This window comes from Amphiprion ocellaris, chromosome 15, assembly GCF_022539595.1.
Source record: "Amphiprion ocellaris isolate individual 3 ecotype Okinawa chromosome 15, ASM2253959v1, whole genome shotgun sequence".
In the NCBI taxonomy this organism is placed as follows: domain Eukaryota; kingdom Metazoa; phylum Chordata; class Actinopteri; family Pomacentridae; genus Amphiprion; species Amphiprion ocellaris.
This window is the reverse complement of record NC_072780.1, coordinates 7,329,929-7,349,461: the sequence shown is the minus strand read 5'-3', so window position 1 is coordinate 7,349,461 and position 19,533 is coordinate 7,329,929. Positions and strand designations below refer to the sequence as shown.

Here is a 19,533-nt window from a genome sequence, read left to right as displayed (position 1 = left end):
GGGACACAGGAGGAGGAAGCAGAGGAAGTGTTTACACACTTTGGTTTTTACTTTTATGAATACATAAACCTTATTTCTTCTAGAAGAATCTTTCCATTTTCTAGCACAGCGTTAAACCAAAGCATCCACAAAAACTATAAATACTGAGAGATGCAAACAGAAGCTGCTCCTTGAATACAAAATAAAATGACCATCTGTTTGGACATTCTCCTATTTTGACAATTGTTATTTTGAAAACATGAGTGGGTACTTCACTCCAGCTCTGACGTCTGTAAGAGTGATGTCACCATCCCAATTCAAGGCTGCATCTTTTAGAACCCCGTAAACTCCCAGAGGAAGCTCACATCTCTGGTCCCGTAACCTTCCCCTGTCTGGTTTCACCCACACACTCTACATCAGCACAAGTGGACATGTTGGGTATTGACAGATTCCAGAAGTCCTTGTCTTCCACAGAATAGACTTTCCTGTATTTCATATATATTTTGCACAAGAGCAGCCCAAACACACACTCTGTCCAAGGTCGCACTGACTGCTGAAAGTCGGGTCTTGCAGGTTAATGGAGAAAGAAACAGGATTACAGAGGGCATATGAATGATTTAAACTAAAAAATAAATCATTTATTTCAGGTGGGCAAAAAAAAAAAGTACTATTTTGTGACTTTAAATGCCCACTCTGTTAGCAGATTGCATGGTGTGGCTACATCGAAGTCAGAAATCTCATTCATTCACTACACGTCACACCAGCTGCTTTGGCTTCAAACAAGAAACCAAGAAAATATTTTTAAATCGAAAGTTATTGAATGTGTCTTTCTGTAATTTTGTGTTCTTGAATTGTTCATAATAAGTTAATCCAGAGGGAGGTTGAGAACAAAGGTTAGGTGTTTTATCTGGTCCAGATCTGGACTGAAGAAGGGGTGCCAGAAATGCTCTTTTAAGATGCATTTTAACATTGACCCTCGAAAGATGTTTCACCATGCTGGATGTGTATCTTCCAAAACTGGTAGCTTCTAGCCAGCGCTGTTGGGCTGATGGAGGGAAGTTTGAACTTGTGGGAACATGAATGTATTTTTATACCACATAGTTTGCATTCATGAAATCTTTGGGGATTTAAGACCAAATCTTGCAGGTGTTTTTTTTTTTTTTCAAGAAAAGCAGCTGAGTTTATGGGCCATCCATGGTTATCAACTTCCGTTCTTTTCAGATTTCTGAGCGACACAAACAAAATTCCTTTCACCTCTGCTGCGTTTGCTTGGAAGCAGAAGTTTCACAGATCTCAGTAGATAAAAATCTGAACAATATACTTCAGATTTTTATCTACTGAGATTTGTGGAACTTCTGAAACCACAGCCCTGCACATAAGCCAGTAACTCCATCATTGTTTTTGATCCATTTGAAAACCCAACTGGCAACTTGGAACATCAAACTGCTGTATTTCTGCACCGCATGTTCTTCTAATCTAAACACAGGTCGCCATCAGTCTTTGCTGTTAGTACGATCTACAACAAAAGCCACTGAGTTTGGTCATTAACTTGAACCATAAAAATTCCATTAACTACAGCAGCCGTGAGCTAAAGTCCCTTTTGAGCGTCTCTCAGCCTGTGGAGAAGAAAATCAAAGCATTTAATGATAAAGCTCCACTTTACAGAAGGAGTTTATTGATTGGTTTCATATACTTTACGTTACTTTAATCACCTCTGACTTGTATTTCTCTGACTTTTGATATACTGTGATATTTACACCTTGGGACTGTTACCTGCATTACTCATGTACTGTGCATTTGCATGACAAAAGCAAGGTGTGCCATTATAAACTGTGGGACTGAATGACCATTTGTCAAATATGTACACTATTCTAATGACAAAAAGTTAGAATATATCACTAAATGCATAACTCTATGTGGGTCCCTGCTTTTATCATGTGATCCTACATTAAATTCCTATATCCTTTAACCCTCTGAACCCCTAAACCTGTCAGCAAGTTTGAAGGACATGTTTGTTTTTTAAAGAATCACCCAAATTCCACCTTAAATTAGTCAGAAATGATCAAAAAACCAAAAGGTATCGTGTGACATGTGGTTCCATCATTAGAAATAACCAAATCTAAGCTGAAAATGGTGACATTTCATTAAAATCTTTTTATTCTACATGTCTTCCCTAAAAATTTGGAGAAAAATCAAATATTTGCTCTAACTAGCTTCTGTAAAAAACTAAAAATTCTTCACTCCTTGGTGCAACTGAAAAGCTATTGGTGACTCAGTTGCGACAAACGGTCACCTGGCTAAAATTCATGGACTTTTCAGCTCAAACTAGGCTGAACTGCAGGCTGTGTTTACACCGAGCCGAGAGGAGACAGGTATGAGAATTTATTAAATGCATTTGAGTAACCTTCATGGATGCATAGAGGGGTGCAGAATTTTTATTATTTACTTTATTATTTTATAGAATCCATTTAGTGCAAATATTTGTTATTGGTAATTTGATATTTTGTGAATTATCCTGATTCAAAACCAATCCAACGATTCTTCCTGTTTTAACAGATCCTTGCTCTGATCAACAGTGTACTTCTGCAGATTTTCTTTTTATAGATAAGATGTCTTTCAAGCCTGTCACCAGTTTTTGGGGGTCAGATAGTGAACAAATATTGGAACATTTTCAACTGTTCTGACATTTGGGATGGATTCTTGAGGAGAATATGACCATCCTTCTGCAGTGCTGCTCAAACATAGGTGTATTTCGTCGCACTTTGGAATATAAACTCGTTGAAAGCTGCCAGAATTCTGTGCAGGGGAGTGTTTTGGATGAATCTACTGTTCTTGCACGCTTTGGTGAGTTTTCACTTTCAATTTTATCATGCAAGGGAAACGTATTTGTCCACATCAGACTATTTGGTTTAAGCTTAGAACACAACAATTTTTGCCCAGTTTTCCTGGTATATGTTAGATTCCATGCATTAAATGTCAGTGGGAATATAAAAAATATTTGGATTATTGTTGCATCAATTCTGTACCCATCTACGCAAAAATTCAGGGGATTTTCGGCTGAATTGCAGGCTGTGTAAAAAAACAAAGTATAAAAAGGACAAGAATGGAAACAAATAAAAAATGAAAGTATGATTTATGACATAACTTTGCTACAGTGCACAGAAGACATATTTGAGTTCTCTCAACTTGTAGCTGCAGTTTTAAACCGTTTCCATCGAGGTGCAGGACTTCAGATTGCAATGAGAAACGAGCCCACAGTGAGTGGAAGTGCATCAAGACCACAAAAAATGAGCTAACATGAATAGTCTTCCTTTGGCTCCATAATTATTAAAGCCACCAAGTCACACACTAAAGCAGTCAGATTGGGAAGTCACGATGATTTTATATGTGAAGTGTCTTTGAGTGTTTTGAAAAGCGCGATACAAATAAAATATGTTATTATTATTATTATTATTATTATTATTATGAGTTTATGCATTTAATGTTGTTTGAAATATGACCAATGCATTTTGACAGTAGCTGAAATTATACCTAAAAACAAGGTGATTTCCTTAGAATATGCCATTTTTGGGAAGAATATTAATCCTAATTCTGTTTTAGTGCTGTTCCTGTTGATAATCCTAAATCTTATTGAGTTTTGCACATATAGTTCAGTTTTGAGGATGTTTTCCTAACTAACTTTGTCTTGGAAGTGGAAAAAAATAGTATTCAATCTATGTATTTTGACACCTGACGGAGGACAGCATGCACAACAAAGTACCTGATATTACACCTGTTGCAGCGCTTCAGCAGGTACATTCAGGCCCAACAGTCACACAGATCACGAGAGAGAATAAAAAGCATCAAAAGGGGAAAAAAAGAGAGGGAACGAATTGGAGAGAGAGAGTCAATATTGGCCCAGAGAAGTGTGCTTGGATTTTCTCCAGCAACGTCTTTGTCCCCTGGTTGGAATTACAATGAAAGAGCCACATTACAAACCGCACACACATAACACAGAGCGAGTCGCATTCACACAGAAATGAGGGCAAAACAAACACTAGAGGGTGGGGACAGGGCCGGTGTGCGTTGGCCCTCGGGGGCACTCTGGAGTTTAAACACTGACAGGGCTCCATTTAAAGGAGCGGCCACAAAGGAGTGGGTTGCACAAAGACAAAGAGGACAAACAGAGCAAAAGTACACGACGCTGCCAGTCAGTTTTATGACAGACAGTCGAGAACACACCAGACCAAGGGAATCAGCTACGTTTAGCGCTCAGTTCTTTAACACTTTTTGTATTGTTATCTGTTCTAAACTGAGTTCTCGAGCGATTACGATGTCTACATGTCAGATCCTCGCACCAAAGCCGGTGAATTTTGTTTGCCAACACCTGAATCAGCACAAAAAAACAAAAAAAACCTGTCCCACTGCTTTTTCACATTTACAACACGCCTCCAGCGAGAGTAAATATAGTAGACTGGTTTCTGGGAAAATTACAGTGACATTTATTTCCCACACACACACACACACACACACACACGCACACACACACACACACACACACACACACACACACACAAAGACTGTAAGTTCAGCGTTCGGTACCTTGGCCTCTTCATTCACGTCCCAGGTGAAGGAAATGGCATTGTAGGCGATTTCTTCGATGTTTCCGATGGTGTTGAAGCTCTCCTTGTAATCGGCTGCGAGGACAAACGGGGACATGGTTTATTCCTGCAGCATTTCAAACAGAAGTTCTGCTATAAACCCACACACAAACAAAAAAAATCTGACTTCCATGCGAAAACACCCAACACCGACTAGTCAGTAAAAGACACAAGCAGGTAGCTATTGTTTGCTGAGATAAGCAATCAAATGGCACGCTTCAATTTTGCGAGATAAAACCTTATCTGCTTGAGCAAACAAACTCTTGGCCTTCAAAGGCAGCAGCAGGAAGGACAGGAGGCCATTTGACTGAAAGGACCGTATTAAAAGTCGGTCAGATGAGCGCATCGGCTGGTTATTGTTGAGTACAAACAGGAGGGACCTCACACAGCCTCACACACTGCTATGCTGCTAAAAGACTCGTGTGGCTTGTAAATTCATTTAGATGGAAGAAAATTCAGTAAAAATACAGACTGCGATCGAGTATTTGATAAATTTACCTTTTAGCAAAGAGATGCTTCTGTTCATTTTGAAAATCAACTTTTTGAAAATGTCCAATAACTCCTCCAATAGACAAAAAAAAATGAAGACTTGGTCAGCATAGTGGTGAAAGTGGTGATCTCCAGATAGCAAGAAAGGACTGTCAAGATTTTAAAACAGTCAATAAAGACACTGGTGACATTTTAGATTTTTGTTATCACCAGAAAATCACATTCAGAGCAAATCCAACTAAGAGTCGATGGACGGTCAGTCAACTATATTGCGGTAAAATAAGATTTTTAAACATTCTCACATTTAAACATTCTGCTCAGTGGTCTTAGGGAACGTCTACAGCTATCTGATTAGCTATGCATCCGGAGTGGGACCTAATTATTATATATCTGTTATTATTATTATATATCTGTTCTATGTGAAATAGACAAATTAACAATCTCCACTTATTTCAGCATCAGTTGGAAAACAAAAACACACAAAACTTTTGTTTTTATTTAATCCTCGTGTCGTCCTGCGGGTCAAAATTGACCCGTTTTAAAGTTTCAAAATGTGGAAAAAATATCTTTTCACAGTGAAACTTCTGATGTCCACATTTTCAACATTTTTGAACAATGTTTGAACATTTTTTGGTGGAAAAAAAGAAATGTTAAAAATGTTTCTTGAGAACATTCACAAAAAAATCAACCAAAATCCAGCAAATTTCGCTGGATTTTGGTAGATTTTTTTGTGAATGTTCTTAAAGAAAATATTAAAAGTTTTACTGATATATACGTAATCACTTTAGATATTTTTAGGATTTTTTTTGGAAGATTTTACTCATTTTTTGAAAATATTTTCTTGCCAAATTTGGAGGATCATTTTATTTTTAAATCAAACTTTTAAGGGAAACTTTTAAGGAATTATTGGAATTTTCTTCCTGAAGGTTTTGCAAATTTTCAAAAATTTGGGCAATTTTTTTGCTGAATTTTTGGATTTTTTTCAGACAAGGAAACAATATTTTTTGGTGCCCGTAAATGAGGACAACGGGAGGGTTAATTGTAAATAAATTCAGGCGTCAAGGGGTTAATGTGGAGCAAAAATCTGCGTCTGACAGGAACAGATACGGATCTCTGATTAACGGCTCTTTGACTTAGGCCACACTAACTCTCCTGGTCACATCTCAAAGCTCGTTCGGTGACCTCTGACCTTCTCCATCATCCCAACCGCCACCGCTGCGACGCTTCCTGGTTCCTCAGCAGGTGCACAAAGCAGCCGGGCAGGCAGCAACATGCCCATCTGCTAACATCCCCCAACCCTCCCTGTTAAATAACCCCATTCAAATGATCCATTCTGTGACGCAGCCCAGGGGCACGTTGCACCCCGCCTCACCCCGACCTCACCCCGCCTCACCCTCCACTGCTATTCACAGCAGCTCTCTGGACATCTTCAGGTTACAGACTGCATTGAGCTGCAGGCTGACGTAGGCGGGTGGAGGGTGGTCTGTCATCTGGCCTACAGAGCCGTCCTCCATCACTGGACTCATTGTCTCAGCGTGTTTGTTAACAGGAGAGTGTGTGAGTCTATTTAAAGACACATATCTGTGCATATAGATGCATGTGTCAGTGTGATGGATATAAAGCTCGGCCCTCTGGATAAAGCTGGAGACACGCTGCATATCTCTGTATCTTATTCACACAAACCAACACCTACACTCATGCTGACAAAGATACCACACTTCCTCTGAACAGACGCACTGATGACTGGATGGAACCTGCTTAAAATACATTCCCTCTTCAAATCATTTCAATATTGAGATGCTATTTGAGCAGCAGAATTGTTTTAACCCTCTAGATCGAAAGCAGTTTCTGGATGATTTTTGTTCCTGGTCACATTTTTAGTCACTTTTTTTAACTGCAATATAAAGTCCTGGACATCTATGGAAAGAGCACAACCATGGGTAGAAGTAGAAAAAACTCAAATGTGTGTGCAGTATAACAAAGATGCAATGCCTTAAATCATGAAACATAAAAAGAAATCAGTGCCTACAGCTTTTACCAGTGCAGTGTAAAAAATAGCAGACTTGACTATTTACATATTTAACTGGTTTCCACTCTAGTCTACTGTCTGCTCAGTGGAAACACTGCCTGCAGTTCGACCCAGTTTTACCTTAAAGTCCTTGAATTTTCTGTCACATGACTGTTCATTGTAGCTGAATCAATCTTGGCTTCTCAGTTGTGCTGAAGAGCACCGAATTTTTAGTTTTTTTACAGAATCTGCTTACTGTGAAGAGTTTTTTTTTTTTTGTTTAAATAAGCTCAGATGTTTCTGATGAAATGGTGAACCACAGATGAGCAGTTGAGAATAATGGTAATGGATAGCTGAAAGACGAAAATCTGACAATCGCTTCTGTTTTTACAGTTTAAGTGGTGTAATAAATGGTGTAATTATGTGATTTTTTTTTCAAGATAACGCCGCTGAACCTGCCTGCAGGCTTTTAGCAGTGTTATTTCCAGACAGTTAACTCAATTTTTTTATTTTTATTTTTTTTAATCAAAAAACCTTCAAGCGTTTCGATTGTAAAATGAGACACATTTGCATTTGGCAGCATAGCGGTTTCCAATGTTTTATGTTTCTGGCACTTTAAAAGAGAAATGCACTTTTTGGCAGAGAGTTAGTTGAGTGGACTGTTACCATTCAGGAGACAAGTAACTTTATTTTGCATGAAGACTAGAAACAGCTTGCCTCTGTCATGAAGAGGTAAAAATGTGCTAATCTTTTGCTTGTTCTCCAGCAATATTTAGTAGGTGGTACGTGTCTATTTTCCAACATTAATACCAAGACCCACAGTCCCAAAGCAGAACACTGAGTTTTAACAAGATGATCAATGTCATGCATCTGTGAATGGTTTTATTGTTGTAGCTGATAGTTGTATATATTAATTAAAAGGAAACAAGACTGATGATACATGTCCACTAGATGCGTTTTTCCCACATGTAAACTTGCCACATCTGAAAATCGCCCGCTTGGTGGGCGTGTACTTGAGACCAGTAGCCAGTCTTCAACTCCTGCCGACCTTCTTCTCCAACTATCCTGCCTGCCCTTGATTGGACAAATGCATCGACTCATGAGCCGTCTGGACCAACATGGCGGCTCGGTTGCAAACTTTCTCTTTTATTACGAAAACAGTTGAGCGTAAAGTATTTCTGAAAGCGTTTGAGGCAAGAAATAACTTGTGCAGTAGCTGAATCTGTCCTCGTTTTAGTTCACCGGTGGCTAGTTTAGATGTTTGACGAAAATTTCACGATGAGTTGGACTTCTGTATGCCGCACTGAATTTGAAGAAAGTAGAAGTCGAGTCAACTTTATGCAAATGCACCACAATGGAAACAGCCTGCAGCGCAGTGCGTTTCACATAGACAATGAATGGGATGAGGGATGAGGGAAATATCATAGCTAGTAGACATGTACCTTAAGAGTCTACAGCTATTCCTCAATGAAGCTCTATGTCTAACTATTGTGCTAACATGTTGATGTTTAGCAAAACCAGCGATGTCCCTAAAATGATTGGGATTTATCTACTGGGGATTAAACAGTTTCATGCTAGATCATGCAGAAATTGTTGAAACATTTCATAGCGATGAACTGACCAACACTGCTGTCAATAAAAAGTAAAGAAGTCTTTAGTTCCTTCCCTTAAATTCACCTCGTAACACAGGAGGTCAGGATCAACTGTCCTCACAGACATGAAGATGTGTGTGAATTCCAGGCTGATTGTGATTTGCCTCGGTTCATGTAAATAGAGGAATTAAGATGGAAATCTAAACTGGGCAAGAATTACTTTCAACAGACCGAGACCAGCTAAGGTAACAGTGTGGCCAGCATTCCTCTCCCTGTCCCAACAAGCTGTGCATAGGTGTGTGTGTTCCATCCACCTCCAGTCTCCCACATACCTCTGAATCTCCGCCTGGTTAGCAGGCCCGAGCTTGTCAAACGCAAACCGCCTACTAGCTTCTCACACACTCATTCAACAAGGCGTAGAAAAAGTCGGTTCGGATTCAAATCCGTCAATCGAAAAATCACCGGTAGACAAAAGGTCAAAAGTGTGGCGTCGCATCGGCGCTCGTATACTCGTGGGAAATGCTGTGAGAGCGAAAGTTTGCCGCTCGCTCGGATTATTTTTGTTTCACAAATTAGTATTCTGCTCAATCTCCCAGGCAATGTCGGGGAGATTAGAGGATTTGCGTTGTGTGTCCCAGCAACACCTAGACATTAAGAGCTTCAGGTGTGTGTGCAGATCTGTCTGATGGTGGATGATGGTGGTGGGCAGCTAAACAGCCACAGGCAGACAGCTGGGCGGAGGCTTGTTTGCCAGGCTCACTTTGGTAATGCTGTGTTTATTAGAAAAGCACATTCCGACATCTGCAGCAGCATAAATCTGTCATCTTGTCTTCTGGTTCATGTGTTTCCAGTCATTGATTCAACTGTTCAACATGGGCTTTAAGAGGAAGACGAGGAAGAAGCAGGGAAGTGAAGGTCTTACCGATGTCGAGGACTCTCTGTTTGGCCGTGTGCTGCCGAGAGTGCCAGTACTTCCAGTATTTCAGCTGCTCGTCTCGGTTCTTGTCCTCACTGAACACCACCATGATCACACTCTGGGACAGAAGACAGATGAATCAGACAAAATGATGCAACTGAACCAGGGCCTGTGTTTGACTTGTGGCTTTACAGATTGTAACCTAACAGGGAGGATACCACTGAATCCCACTGGATTTTAGTTTCCCGAGTCTTTATTTAATTTTACAATTACAGCTTGCAAATGGTGACGATAGCATTAGGAGCTGGGAATGTAGCAATACGGCTACATAAAAGAAATAAATTGGGTCATATGATCCAACAAGTTATCCAGGTTTGATCCTCTGACACCTAAAACCTGAAAAAAATGCATGTTATCTTTAAAAAAAAGATAAAAAATCATCAAAATTACACCATTTCTCAAGAGCCAGAAAAACAGAAAAAGCTGTAAAATGTCCTACTTTTAGATATTCCTTGAACTAATCATGAGTGATGTACAGTTCTGTTAAAAAACAACAAAATTTGACCTTATAATCAAATAAAATTCAATTAAAATCACTATTCTATGTTTCAAAGATCGTCAAAAACAAACAGTTTTCATGAACCAGAGTGAGAAAAAAACAGAAAATTCTGCACTCCTTGGTGCAACTGTGAAGCAATCAGTGACTCAGCTGCAAACAACAGTTATATAATGAAAACTGTGGGAATTTCTTGGCTGAACTAGGTTGAACTGCAGGCTGTGTTTACACAGGTAGGAGATTAGTATGGAAACCTGTGGGCACAAATACATGAACAAGTTGATCAAACGTTCTTTTTCAGGGTTTTTAATGTCAATAATTATAGATTTTTTAAATGGTTTATCACATTTATCCTTTAAATATCCTTTCTGTGACTATACAGTTTAATTAAAATCAGCAGATTGCAGACTTTTACTCAAGATCCCACAATCAAGTCAGTGACATTATGAAGTGAATATGGGGGCAGCGTTGGCAAACATCCTCCTTTATACATCCAGTGGATAGCATAGCAACATTAGCATTCATTTGGAGTAGTGTTTGTGTCACATGTCAGATCCAATATTCACTCTTCCTTAGCTTTGTGTTTGGTTTCCACTAACTCCTGTGGGAAATATCTGGCACTTGTGCTGTTCTATGTCCCACTATGTTCCCCAGCTGTGTTTGTCTGCTGCTTTGGTGCACATACAAAGGGTTTGTTTCTGAAAGCAGCAGCCTGATGGAAATGAAAAAGACCAAAACTGTAAAGCTGGAGCAATATATGAACTGTGTCAGGGGTTGTGAAATGGCAGGGAAGAAAAACTTTAAACTGCGGTTGAAGAAATGAGCCTCTCACCCGGACTTTACTGATGGGATGGCGGAGGCGTTTGTTGGCGCTGAGCTCGTTGAGCGTCACGGCGTAGAACTGGCCTTTGTTCAGGTATGTCATCGGTCCTTCGCCCTGCTTCTGACGCAGTGAGCGAGTGGCGTCCAGCGTGTACTGGAAGCTGTCGCTGTAACACAAACACAACTATATGTGATTAGAAATAACAAGGCAGCATGAGGGAACAACAACACATCTTATACGGAGCTGACTTCTGTGTTCCTTTCTGGATCACTGCAACACCGTGACATGCTGTAATAACAAGCAAGTCATTCTATATTGTATTTAAAGTGACTTACACTCCCTCCTGATGAAATAAGAAGTCATCTGTAGCTAGAGAGGAAGGTGAGTTGTACTTCTGTGGAAAACGAAGCAGAAAACACAGAGAAAGGGGAAATATTTGTGATGAGTTCATTTACAACAACAATACTGTGAGGAACTGTTTAAACAATGCAGAAAATGAGAAAAACCCATCAACTCTGGCAGCAGTGCAGAGACCACAGTGACAGCAGGGAGATATTAGGCAAACAGGGAGCACATTAAATGATCATTTATAGATCCTCGTTAGAGCTTTTGCACCTTTAAACATCCATCAGTCTTCATGTACCATTAGGCATCACCTCCACCCAGCAGACAGTGTTACACATCATCAGGATCTCACATTCAGACCCGTGGTGCTTCTCGTATTTCTTATTTTAATGTTCACCAATCTGCCGACTTAATTTCTCCTCGTGCAGCATTTACGGTTACACCCGATCGTTCATTCAGCTTAAAATCAGTTTAGAAAAAGATAATAACAAGAAAAAGCAACAGCTGATCTTCCACTGTGTTCTGGTCCACTGAAGAGTTTGCAAAGTTGTTACTTTCTATATTTTAACCTGCAATAAAATGCTCGACCTAAAAACTACCCAGCACCAGAAGTGGGTCACAGCTAATAATGTCTGTCAGTGTTAACTCTGTGCCTTTAACCCTCCTGTCGTCCTGTAGGTCAAAATTGACCCGTTTTAAAGTTTGAAAATGTCGGGAAAAAATATATTTTCACAGTGAAACTTCTGATGTCCACATTTTCAACATTTTTGGGAAATCTTTGAACATTTTTAGTGGAAAAAAGAAATGTTAAAATTTTTTCTTAAGAACATTCACAAAAAATCAACCAAAATCCAGCGAATTTCGCTTTGGTTTTTCGTTTTGGTTGATTTTTTTGTGAATGTTCTTAAAGAAAATATTACAACTTTTACAGATATATATGTAATCACTTTAGATATTTTTAGGATTTTTTTGGAAGATTTTTACAAATTTTTTGAAAATATTTGCAAGAATTTTCTTGCCAAATTTGGGGGATTTTTTTTTTTTAAATAAAACTTTTAAGAGAAACTTTTAAAGAATTATTGGAATTTTCTTCCTGAAGATTATGCAAATTTTCAGAAATTTGAGGAATTTTTTTTTGCAGAATTTTTGGATTTTTTTCAGAGAAGGAAACAATATTTTTTGGTGCCCATAAATGAAGACAACAGGAGGGTTAATGACATAGTGTCTGTATATTTTGCATCCACACGCTTCTCACCCCGTCTCTGTCCTCTTCATACGGACTGTCCGGTGGACTCTGCTGGTCTTCTTTAACGTACGAGCTGTGACTGACGGTGGTCACCTCGTACGGACTCTGTTCATAGATCACTCGCGGCGCCTCTTCTCCGTCCACCCTGTAGTGAAGGCTCGCCCCGGCCATGAAGACCGGAGCGTACACCTCAGCCTTCACCACAGCAACAGTCGGAGAGCCTCCGTCTCCCGATGCCGTCGAGCTGCTGAACTGCTCCCGTTTGGCCTCCTGGTGCTCGGTGTTCAGCGACAGATTAACTGGGACAGACTTGAGAACCTGAACTCGGTTGTCCACCGTCTCCACCTCATTTTGGCTGCTGGAGTTGTTTGGCAACACAGACCTGGACAAAAGCATTGGATTAAATAGGATTTAAGATGTATTTCCTTGTGAAAACCACTAATGAGTAGTGAAATGGTTTGGTTTGTTTCCTCTGGAGCATTTATTTGCCATTTTTCACCAAGGACTGACATCAGCTAGGTCAATATATAATTGAGGGACTTTTGAAATCCATGGGATACATCTTGCATATATTTTTATTAAAACTAAAAAAAACAACTAATGGCTTTTATGTTCATTGTGATCATGTCTTTACAAAGTAGATAATTATTTATTATGGAAACAATCATTTATTAATATAAAAAAATGACTGAATATCACTAAAATGTCAACTAAATAACCGTCCGAATTTAATAACAACCACCTTCTAATTAGCTAAACAATAATAAAATGAGTTTATTCAAAAACTGTTTTGATTGTGTTCTTTTTATGAAGTTGAGATCATCATGACAGATATTTCTTTTTTGGCAATATATCAAATTTTAGATGGAAAATAAACTGTTTCTGTGTGCAAGAAATCACTTTCAACTAAGTTCTCCATTACAAAAACACCTCTCCAGGAAGTGTGTTAATTCCAGATCACATGACCTGCTCCACATGATGTCATTTCCTCCTGAAGGAAAGACTGGCAAGACTCCAAGGCTTTCTGAGTTATTTCATATAAAGTAGTGTTTGAGTCAAGTGTGGATTTATGGCATGTCAACAGGTTTACTACAATATCTTCATAAATAACTTTCAGATTCAATTTTACTCAATTGTACATATAATATTTAGAAGAATCTTTGTGTAAAAATGCCATGTGGTGTTTGGTTCTAGGTGGCCATGTTGACCCAACTAAAGATCTGTCTACAACCAAAACCAATGTGCATTTTAGTAAGACTTGTCAATGGCAAGCAACATGATAAAAAGATCATGCGTTGTGTAAAAAACCTGTGGAGCAGATTTTATGAAGTTGTCGCTGTTTTGTTTGTCTCCTGCATGCTTAGATACATGCAGGTCAACAGGTAGCATTAAAGCACCAAAACAAGCAAAAACCAGGAAAGAAGAAGACTTAAAGCAGAATTTAAAATCCTCAAATAACAATTTTTTGTAAATGTTTTTAAAAGAAGGAAATGCAGTCAAGTATCAGTAATGATGCACATAAGTTTGTGCAGAAGAAAAAATACTCCACATGGGGTCCTTTAATCTTCTTAAGTTTAACCTGTTTTCCAAATTATTATGCACAATAGCATTGACAAAATATAAAACAAATGTAACAATGTGTCTGAACAGAGTTGCTGTCACACTGCATGATTCTTTAAATGGAAATGAGGGAACATTTCTCTTTTTACAGATTAGTAAGTGGTTAACAGGATTTAGTTCCAAAAGCAGAAACACATTATATCATAAAATCCCTTTTCTTTTATTCTCTTTGTCTTTGCAGATCAGAAGCTTTTACAGGCGTCAGTTCAGGCTGTGCTTCTTTCATTCAGCATCAGTGATTCAAGTGAAACACTCACAGCACTCGTCTCATATCACTATGATATTAGAGTTGGCTGTTATGTCATTGGAACTGAGTTTTAGTTTGTTTTTGAACGTTTCATATGTCATTTTACTAACCTTTACTTTTAGTACAGTCACTGCGCTCGAAGATTTAATTCCACATTCCTGCTGGAAAGGTCTGCTAACAGCTGCATATTTAGCATATTTTCATGGTCTTTCTGTCTGTACATGTGCAACCTTCAGGAACGACATTGAGAGACACAAATTCACTGACCTCTTCTCCTGTTCCTCAGTAACTTCAACCACTTTGGGAACAGGCAGAAGCCTCTTTTCCTTCGGCACCTGAAAGGGAAAAAGAGAGCGTGTTGAGATCAGTCAAAGCTAAAAGGGAAACAGTGTCATCCAACATATATTTAACATCAGAACAAACACCCATCATACACTATGTATGCAATGTAATTTGTGTATGTAGAAATCTGGTGACATAGTAATCAGCTTTAGTGTGTCTTAATTTATTGGACTTGGTGGACAAATATAATGCTGTGAACATATTATTTAGGCTTTTCTGGAGTCAGTATACATCAAAAATGTGAAATATATGCATGAATATGGTATTAAATGAAAGTTTTCCCAGTATTCGAGCTCATCCTCGTTAAAGTAAAAAGCAAATTGTACACACTAAGTCCCTAAAAACCAAATACTCATGTCAAGCTCATCTGAAAATCACAAATGCTGAGACATTTATATTCCAGTATGTAACTATGTTCTGTAATTTCACAACTTTTAGACTTTTCTGGAGTCAGTTTACATGAAAAATGCCAAATACCTAAACCAATATGCGATAAAATTATAATTTTTCCCAGTATTTAAGTTCATCTTCTTTATAGTTAAAGGAAAACTACACAAGACAGGCCACTGTAAATCATATAATGTGAATATCACAACCTTTGTCTTCCTGCCGTGTAATTATTTTTCTGTGACTTCACTGTGAAACTCCTGAATGAAAATGCTATCAAATTACAACTTTGACAGTTTTCTTTCTAACCTTGTAGTAGTCGTAGAGCAGGCCCAGGGCGTTGGCGCTGTCCTCATCCCCGTTGATGCTCATCATGGCCTTGGTGGCAGCAGTGAGCGGGTTCTCCAGGTAAGACCTCCACGCCTCATCCTCGCTGGTGTAAGCTCGTCGCACTGCGGGGAAGGAGCTCTCGTTGGGCACCACCACCACCAGACGCTTACTGAAAGGCACAGAAAGTGAATAAATAAACATAGACTCATTAATCAGCTACTTTCAGCATGCTTTCCACTATCAAATTTCTATCATTTTGATCTCCTGATCAAAGAAAGGTGAGAGTTCTGTCCGTATTTTTGCCATTAAACCGGGGATTTGAAAAGAACTGAAAGATTAACTGATAGCAGCTTTCACGTCTGTCTGTTTTTGTGTGTGCTTTGTGTGTGTCTCTGCTCTTTAGGGCCTCTTAGGTTGAGATCACGGCCCAGTTAAACACACACAGTGTTGCCACAACATCTCTTTGAGCTCACTCACTTACAGGAGAGACTCTGAATGTGTCAACTTGCACTTAAGTTGCACAATAAATGATAACAGTACAATGTCAGTGAATTTTTTTAGCCTCATACTAGTTAATTTTTTCTTATGTTTATGGCCACAACACACGTCATATTGTTAACTTGACATCAAGATGAAATATTAATATGAACCCTCTGAACCTTAAAACCTGCCATAGGGGGTTTAAAAGGCATGTGATTATTTTAAAAATCGCTTAAATTTCACCTTTTTATCAGAGTCAGAAACTGTAAAAACAGAAAAAGTCATTGGATTTCCAACTTTTCAGCAGTCCTTGAACTTCTCATCTGTCTTATGTCATTCCATCAGGAAAATTTACCACATCTCGGCTTATTATAATGATATTTCATTAAAATCACTTTATTCTACATGTGTGATTTAAACACTTTGCCCAAAATGTACACTTTGCGACAAACAGATTGTGTAAAAACAGATAAAATACTTTACTCCTGTGGCAGAAACCATGACAACCTAAGCTGCAACCAGCTGTCACCAACTGCAACAGAAAACCTGTCAGAGTTTTTGGCTGAACCGGGTTGAACTGCAGGCTGTGTTTACTGTACTCAGATTGGAGACACGTATGGAAACATATAAAAACAATGTAAGTTGTAAAATATCTACAACATGTATAGACACCATTTTTTCCAGGATTGGCAACACTTGTGGGCATTGGTCAAGTCCATTTTTTTAATAAACAGTCAATTTTCATCATTTTTCTAACAGTTGGTGGCATTATAACTGTGTCGCACTACTGCCTACTTCTAGCCATAGTTGTGTTGTTTCCACAGAGGTGCAGTACATTATATTGCAATGAAAAATGAGCTCACAATGACGAAAAATGTAAGCATAAAAAAAGCAAATTTGACAGAAAAAGCATAAATTGGCACAATAAAAGGATAATAAAAGCCCTGTGGCTTGCTGTCCACAACAAGGGAAAGTATAAAAGCTTTTTTTTTAACTTATACAAGACATAAAAAAGAAAAGAAAAAAAGAAAACAGTAAAGCTTAGCATCCAGAACTTAATAATAATTAAAAATAGTAACATCAACAATGGTAATCACAGTAGTTCTGATATTTATAATGAGAAGACATTTATTAAAAAAAGATGCAGCTGTTTCAGCACGTTATATTGTAGGTTTATTGTTGTCTATCACATCATAAAATGAAACAACACTGTTATACTTTACGATGCTGTTCTTATTCCTGCAAATAATTCCTGAACTTCGCAGCTAAAAAAAAAAAAAATCCTCCTCCACTTTTTTGATTGATTTTACGTATATCACAAATCCTATCCAACTTCTCCATGGCAACCGTGCAGGTATGAAAAGGCCGCAGGGTTCTTGTTTATGATTTGAACATCTCTACTCAGGTGGATAGGTTTAAATATCAGCCCTGCGTGTCAAAATAGTGGCAGCACCTGTTGTTCCCACTGATGCAGGAGACAGCAACACTTCAGAGTGACAGAAAAACTCACCACACGCTGCCACACTTTGACACTTTTAGCTGTTTTACATTTAAATACACGCAATTTAGATATACAAAGCTGAGTACATGCTGCTAGTTTGTCATTTTTTGCTGTTTTACTTTTAAATACACACAAAAACTACTATATAAATAATAATTTGTAAGTTTTGACATGAGTAAGAGATCAGTTTTAATCATTATTATTACAGTTATTCTTGTTTATAACTGCATTAGATCATCCAGAATTTGAAACACAGCAGATTTATTATCATCATGATTAAAAAGAGTATTTTCAAGATCCTTCTGCGAAAATAGAGTAAGCAATGACTGTCTTCTTAGCTATGAGTGCAGTCCAGTGGTTCATTTCTTATTAATAGTCCATAAATAAAGGAGTTTCTAGTGTTACAAAACAGCACAGAAGGCCATCAGGCTTCACAACTTGTTCTCATTCACATGCAAACAAACACCGGAGGCCTAAAATAAGACAAATCAATCCACAAGTAAAGCTAGGAATCTATCTTTAATTCAGAGTGTTTCCAATAAAACAAACAATCCTTGCACTTTGAAGGCTTTTCCATCAGTCAAAAATGGCGAATTCAGCTCTAATGAAATCCACGGAGCCAAGTTTGCTGCTTCAGGCCTAAAAGAAGTTTTTCAAATGTGTCAGAAATGATCCAAAAGGAATTTTAAAAAATACACTATTTTTGCGTCTTAGAGCTACAAACTCAATCCGGTTAGACAGTCGAGCTTTGTTTTGATTAAAATCTGCAAAGAAAACAGAGAGTCCCCTCCACGCAGAAAGCACCGAACATCCTCTCCTCCGGCTCGACCACTTACTTGTCTGTCTCCTGTGACATATTTCGCTTCCTCTCCGGTTCTTCCTTGTGAAACTGGACTTTCAAGTCGGAGCAGGTAACGGAGTGAGTGAGTTGCCAGAAGTTGGGCTACAGGTAAGTCGACTTTTTCTCGCCCCGCTTCTTTTTCTCCCTCCTCCGCTCTCTGCTGTCTCTCCTCCGCTCCACCTGGACAGGTAAAGCCGCTTTTTTTCTCTCTCTCTCTTTTTTATTTTATTTGTCCCCAGCAGAAGCAGCCAATCCCTTCTCTTTTAAATAATGACAAATATCAACACATCCCGCCGCCCCGCATTATGACCTAATATTTGCCTTGGCTGGCTTTAATGGCAGCGGGTCAACTTTGGCTGAAATTCTTTCACAGCGGAGAAAGAATTGAGGGTGAGGGCGAGACGGCTCCCGATTGGCTGCTGCGAAGCGGAGCGCGGCTCTGATTGGCTGTTGGACCAGGTGGAGGCCCACCTCACCTGCGAGCACTGAAGACGCTGCAATAACACAGAAAACTCCGTTTGCAAGCAGGAAAAATTAACCCCAGACCATTAAGATATGATTTTATCCCAGAAATTTAAAAAATAATCATGAAAAATGTATTTATAAGAAGGGATTAGGAGGATTTTAAGGCAGATTGACCATGCACTGCTACACTGATTTAACTTCCCTCCCTCACATTGCAATCCTCACTTGTCTGTGAGTGTTTCAGGTAATCTCAGAGCAGACGGACGGCAGGGAGGAGCCCTGTCATTAGCTGACACAATACCATTGTCCCCTTAATGAAGCTATTGTATGAAGAGATCCCAGTGTTTGGGATTACCCAGCCAGAGCAAACAATGTGAGTGTGTGTCTCATACAATGACTGGGTCACTGCTGAGGTGAGGCACAAAATATACCCACTAGTGACTCTAAATACTCCCCTTTACCCCCTCAAGTGGTTTCTGGATGTTATTCTACTCCTGTCACGTTTTTCTTCACTGTGGGCTCATTTTTCACTGCAATATAAAGTCCTGCACCTCTATGGAAACAGAACAACTGTGGCTAGGAGTAGAGAGAACTCAAGAATGTCTTTTGTGCAGTATAATAAAGTTATAATACCTTAATTACAAAAACAATCAAGAAAAGCCCTCAGAAAGCACAGTACTCCGCCAAGGCTGCTTAGTCGTTGTATGATTTCCGATGGGGTTGATC

The 19,533-nt window shown here is 38.9% G+C and overlaps 1 protein-coding gene across 1 annotated transcript in view; it reads right to left on the bottom strand.

Moving 5' to 3' along the window:
- The window catches only part of grhl2b (grainyhead-like transcription factor 2b), a 29,903-nt gene extending 11,206 nt beyond the window's left edge, over positions 1-18,697 (bottom strand). The window contains exons 1-8 of the mRNA XM_055017818.1: positions 18,338-18,697; positions 15,500-15,689; positions 14,729-14,796; positions 12,604-12,976; positions 11,339-11,397; positions 11,013-11,169; positions 9,631-9,742; positions 4,561-4,655 (exon numbers count right to left, since the gene is read on the bottom strand). Of these exons, the coding sequence (XP_054873793.1) occupies positions 4,561-4,655; positions 9,631-9,742; positions 11,013-11,169; positions 11,339-11,397; positions 12,604-12,976; positions 14,729-14,796; positions 15,500-15,689; positions 18,338-18,357 (1,074 nt within the window). The 5' untranslated portion in view covers positions 18,358-18,697. The remainder of the gene's footprint in view (positions 1-4,560; positions 4,656-9,630; positions 9,743-11,012; positions 11,170-11,338; positions 11,398-12,603; positions 12,977-14,728; positions 14,797-15,499; positions 15,690-18,337) is intronic.
- Between the last annotated feature and the right edge of the window lie 836 nt (positions 18,698-19,533).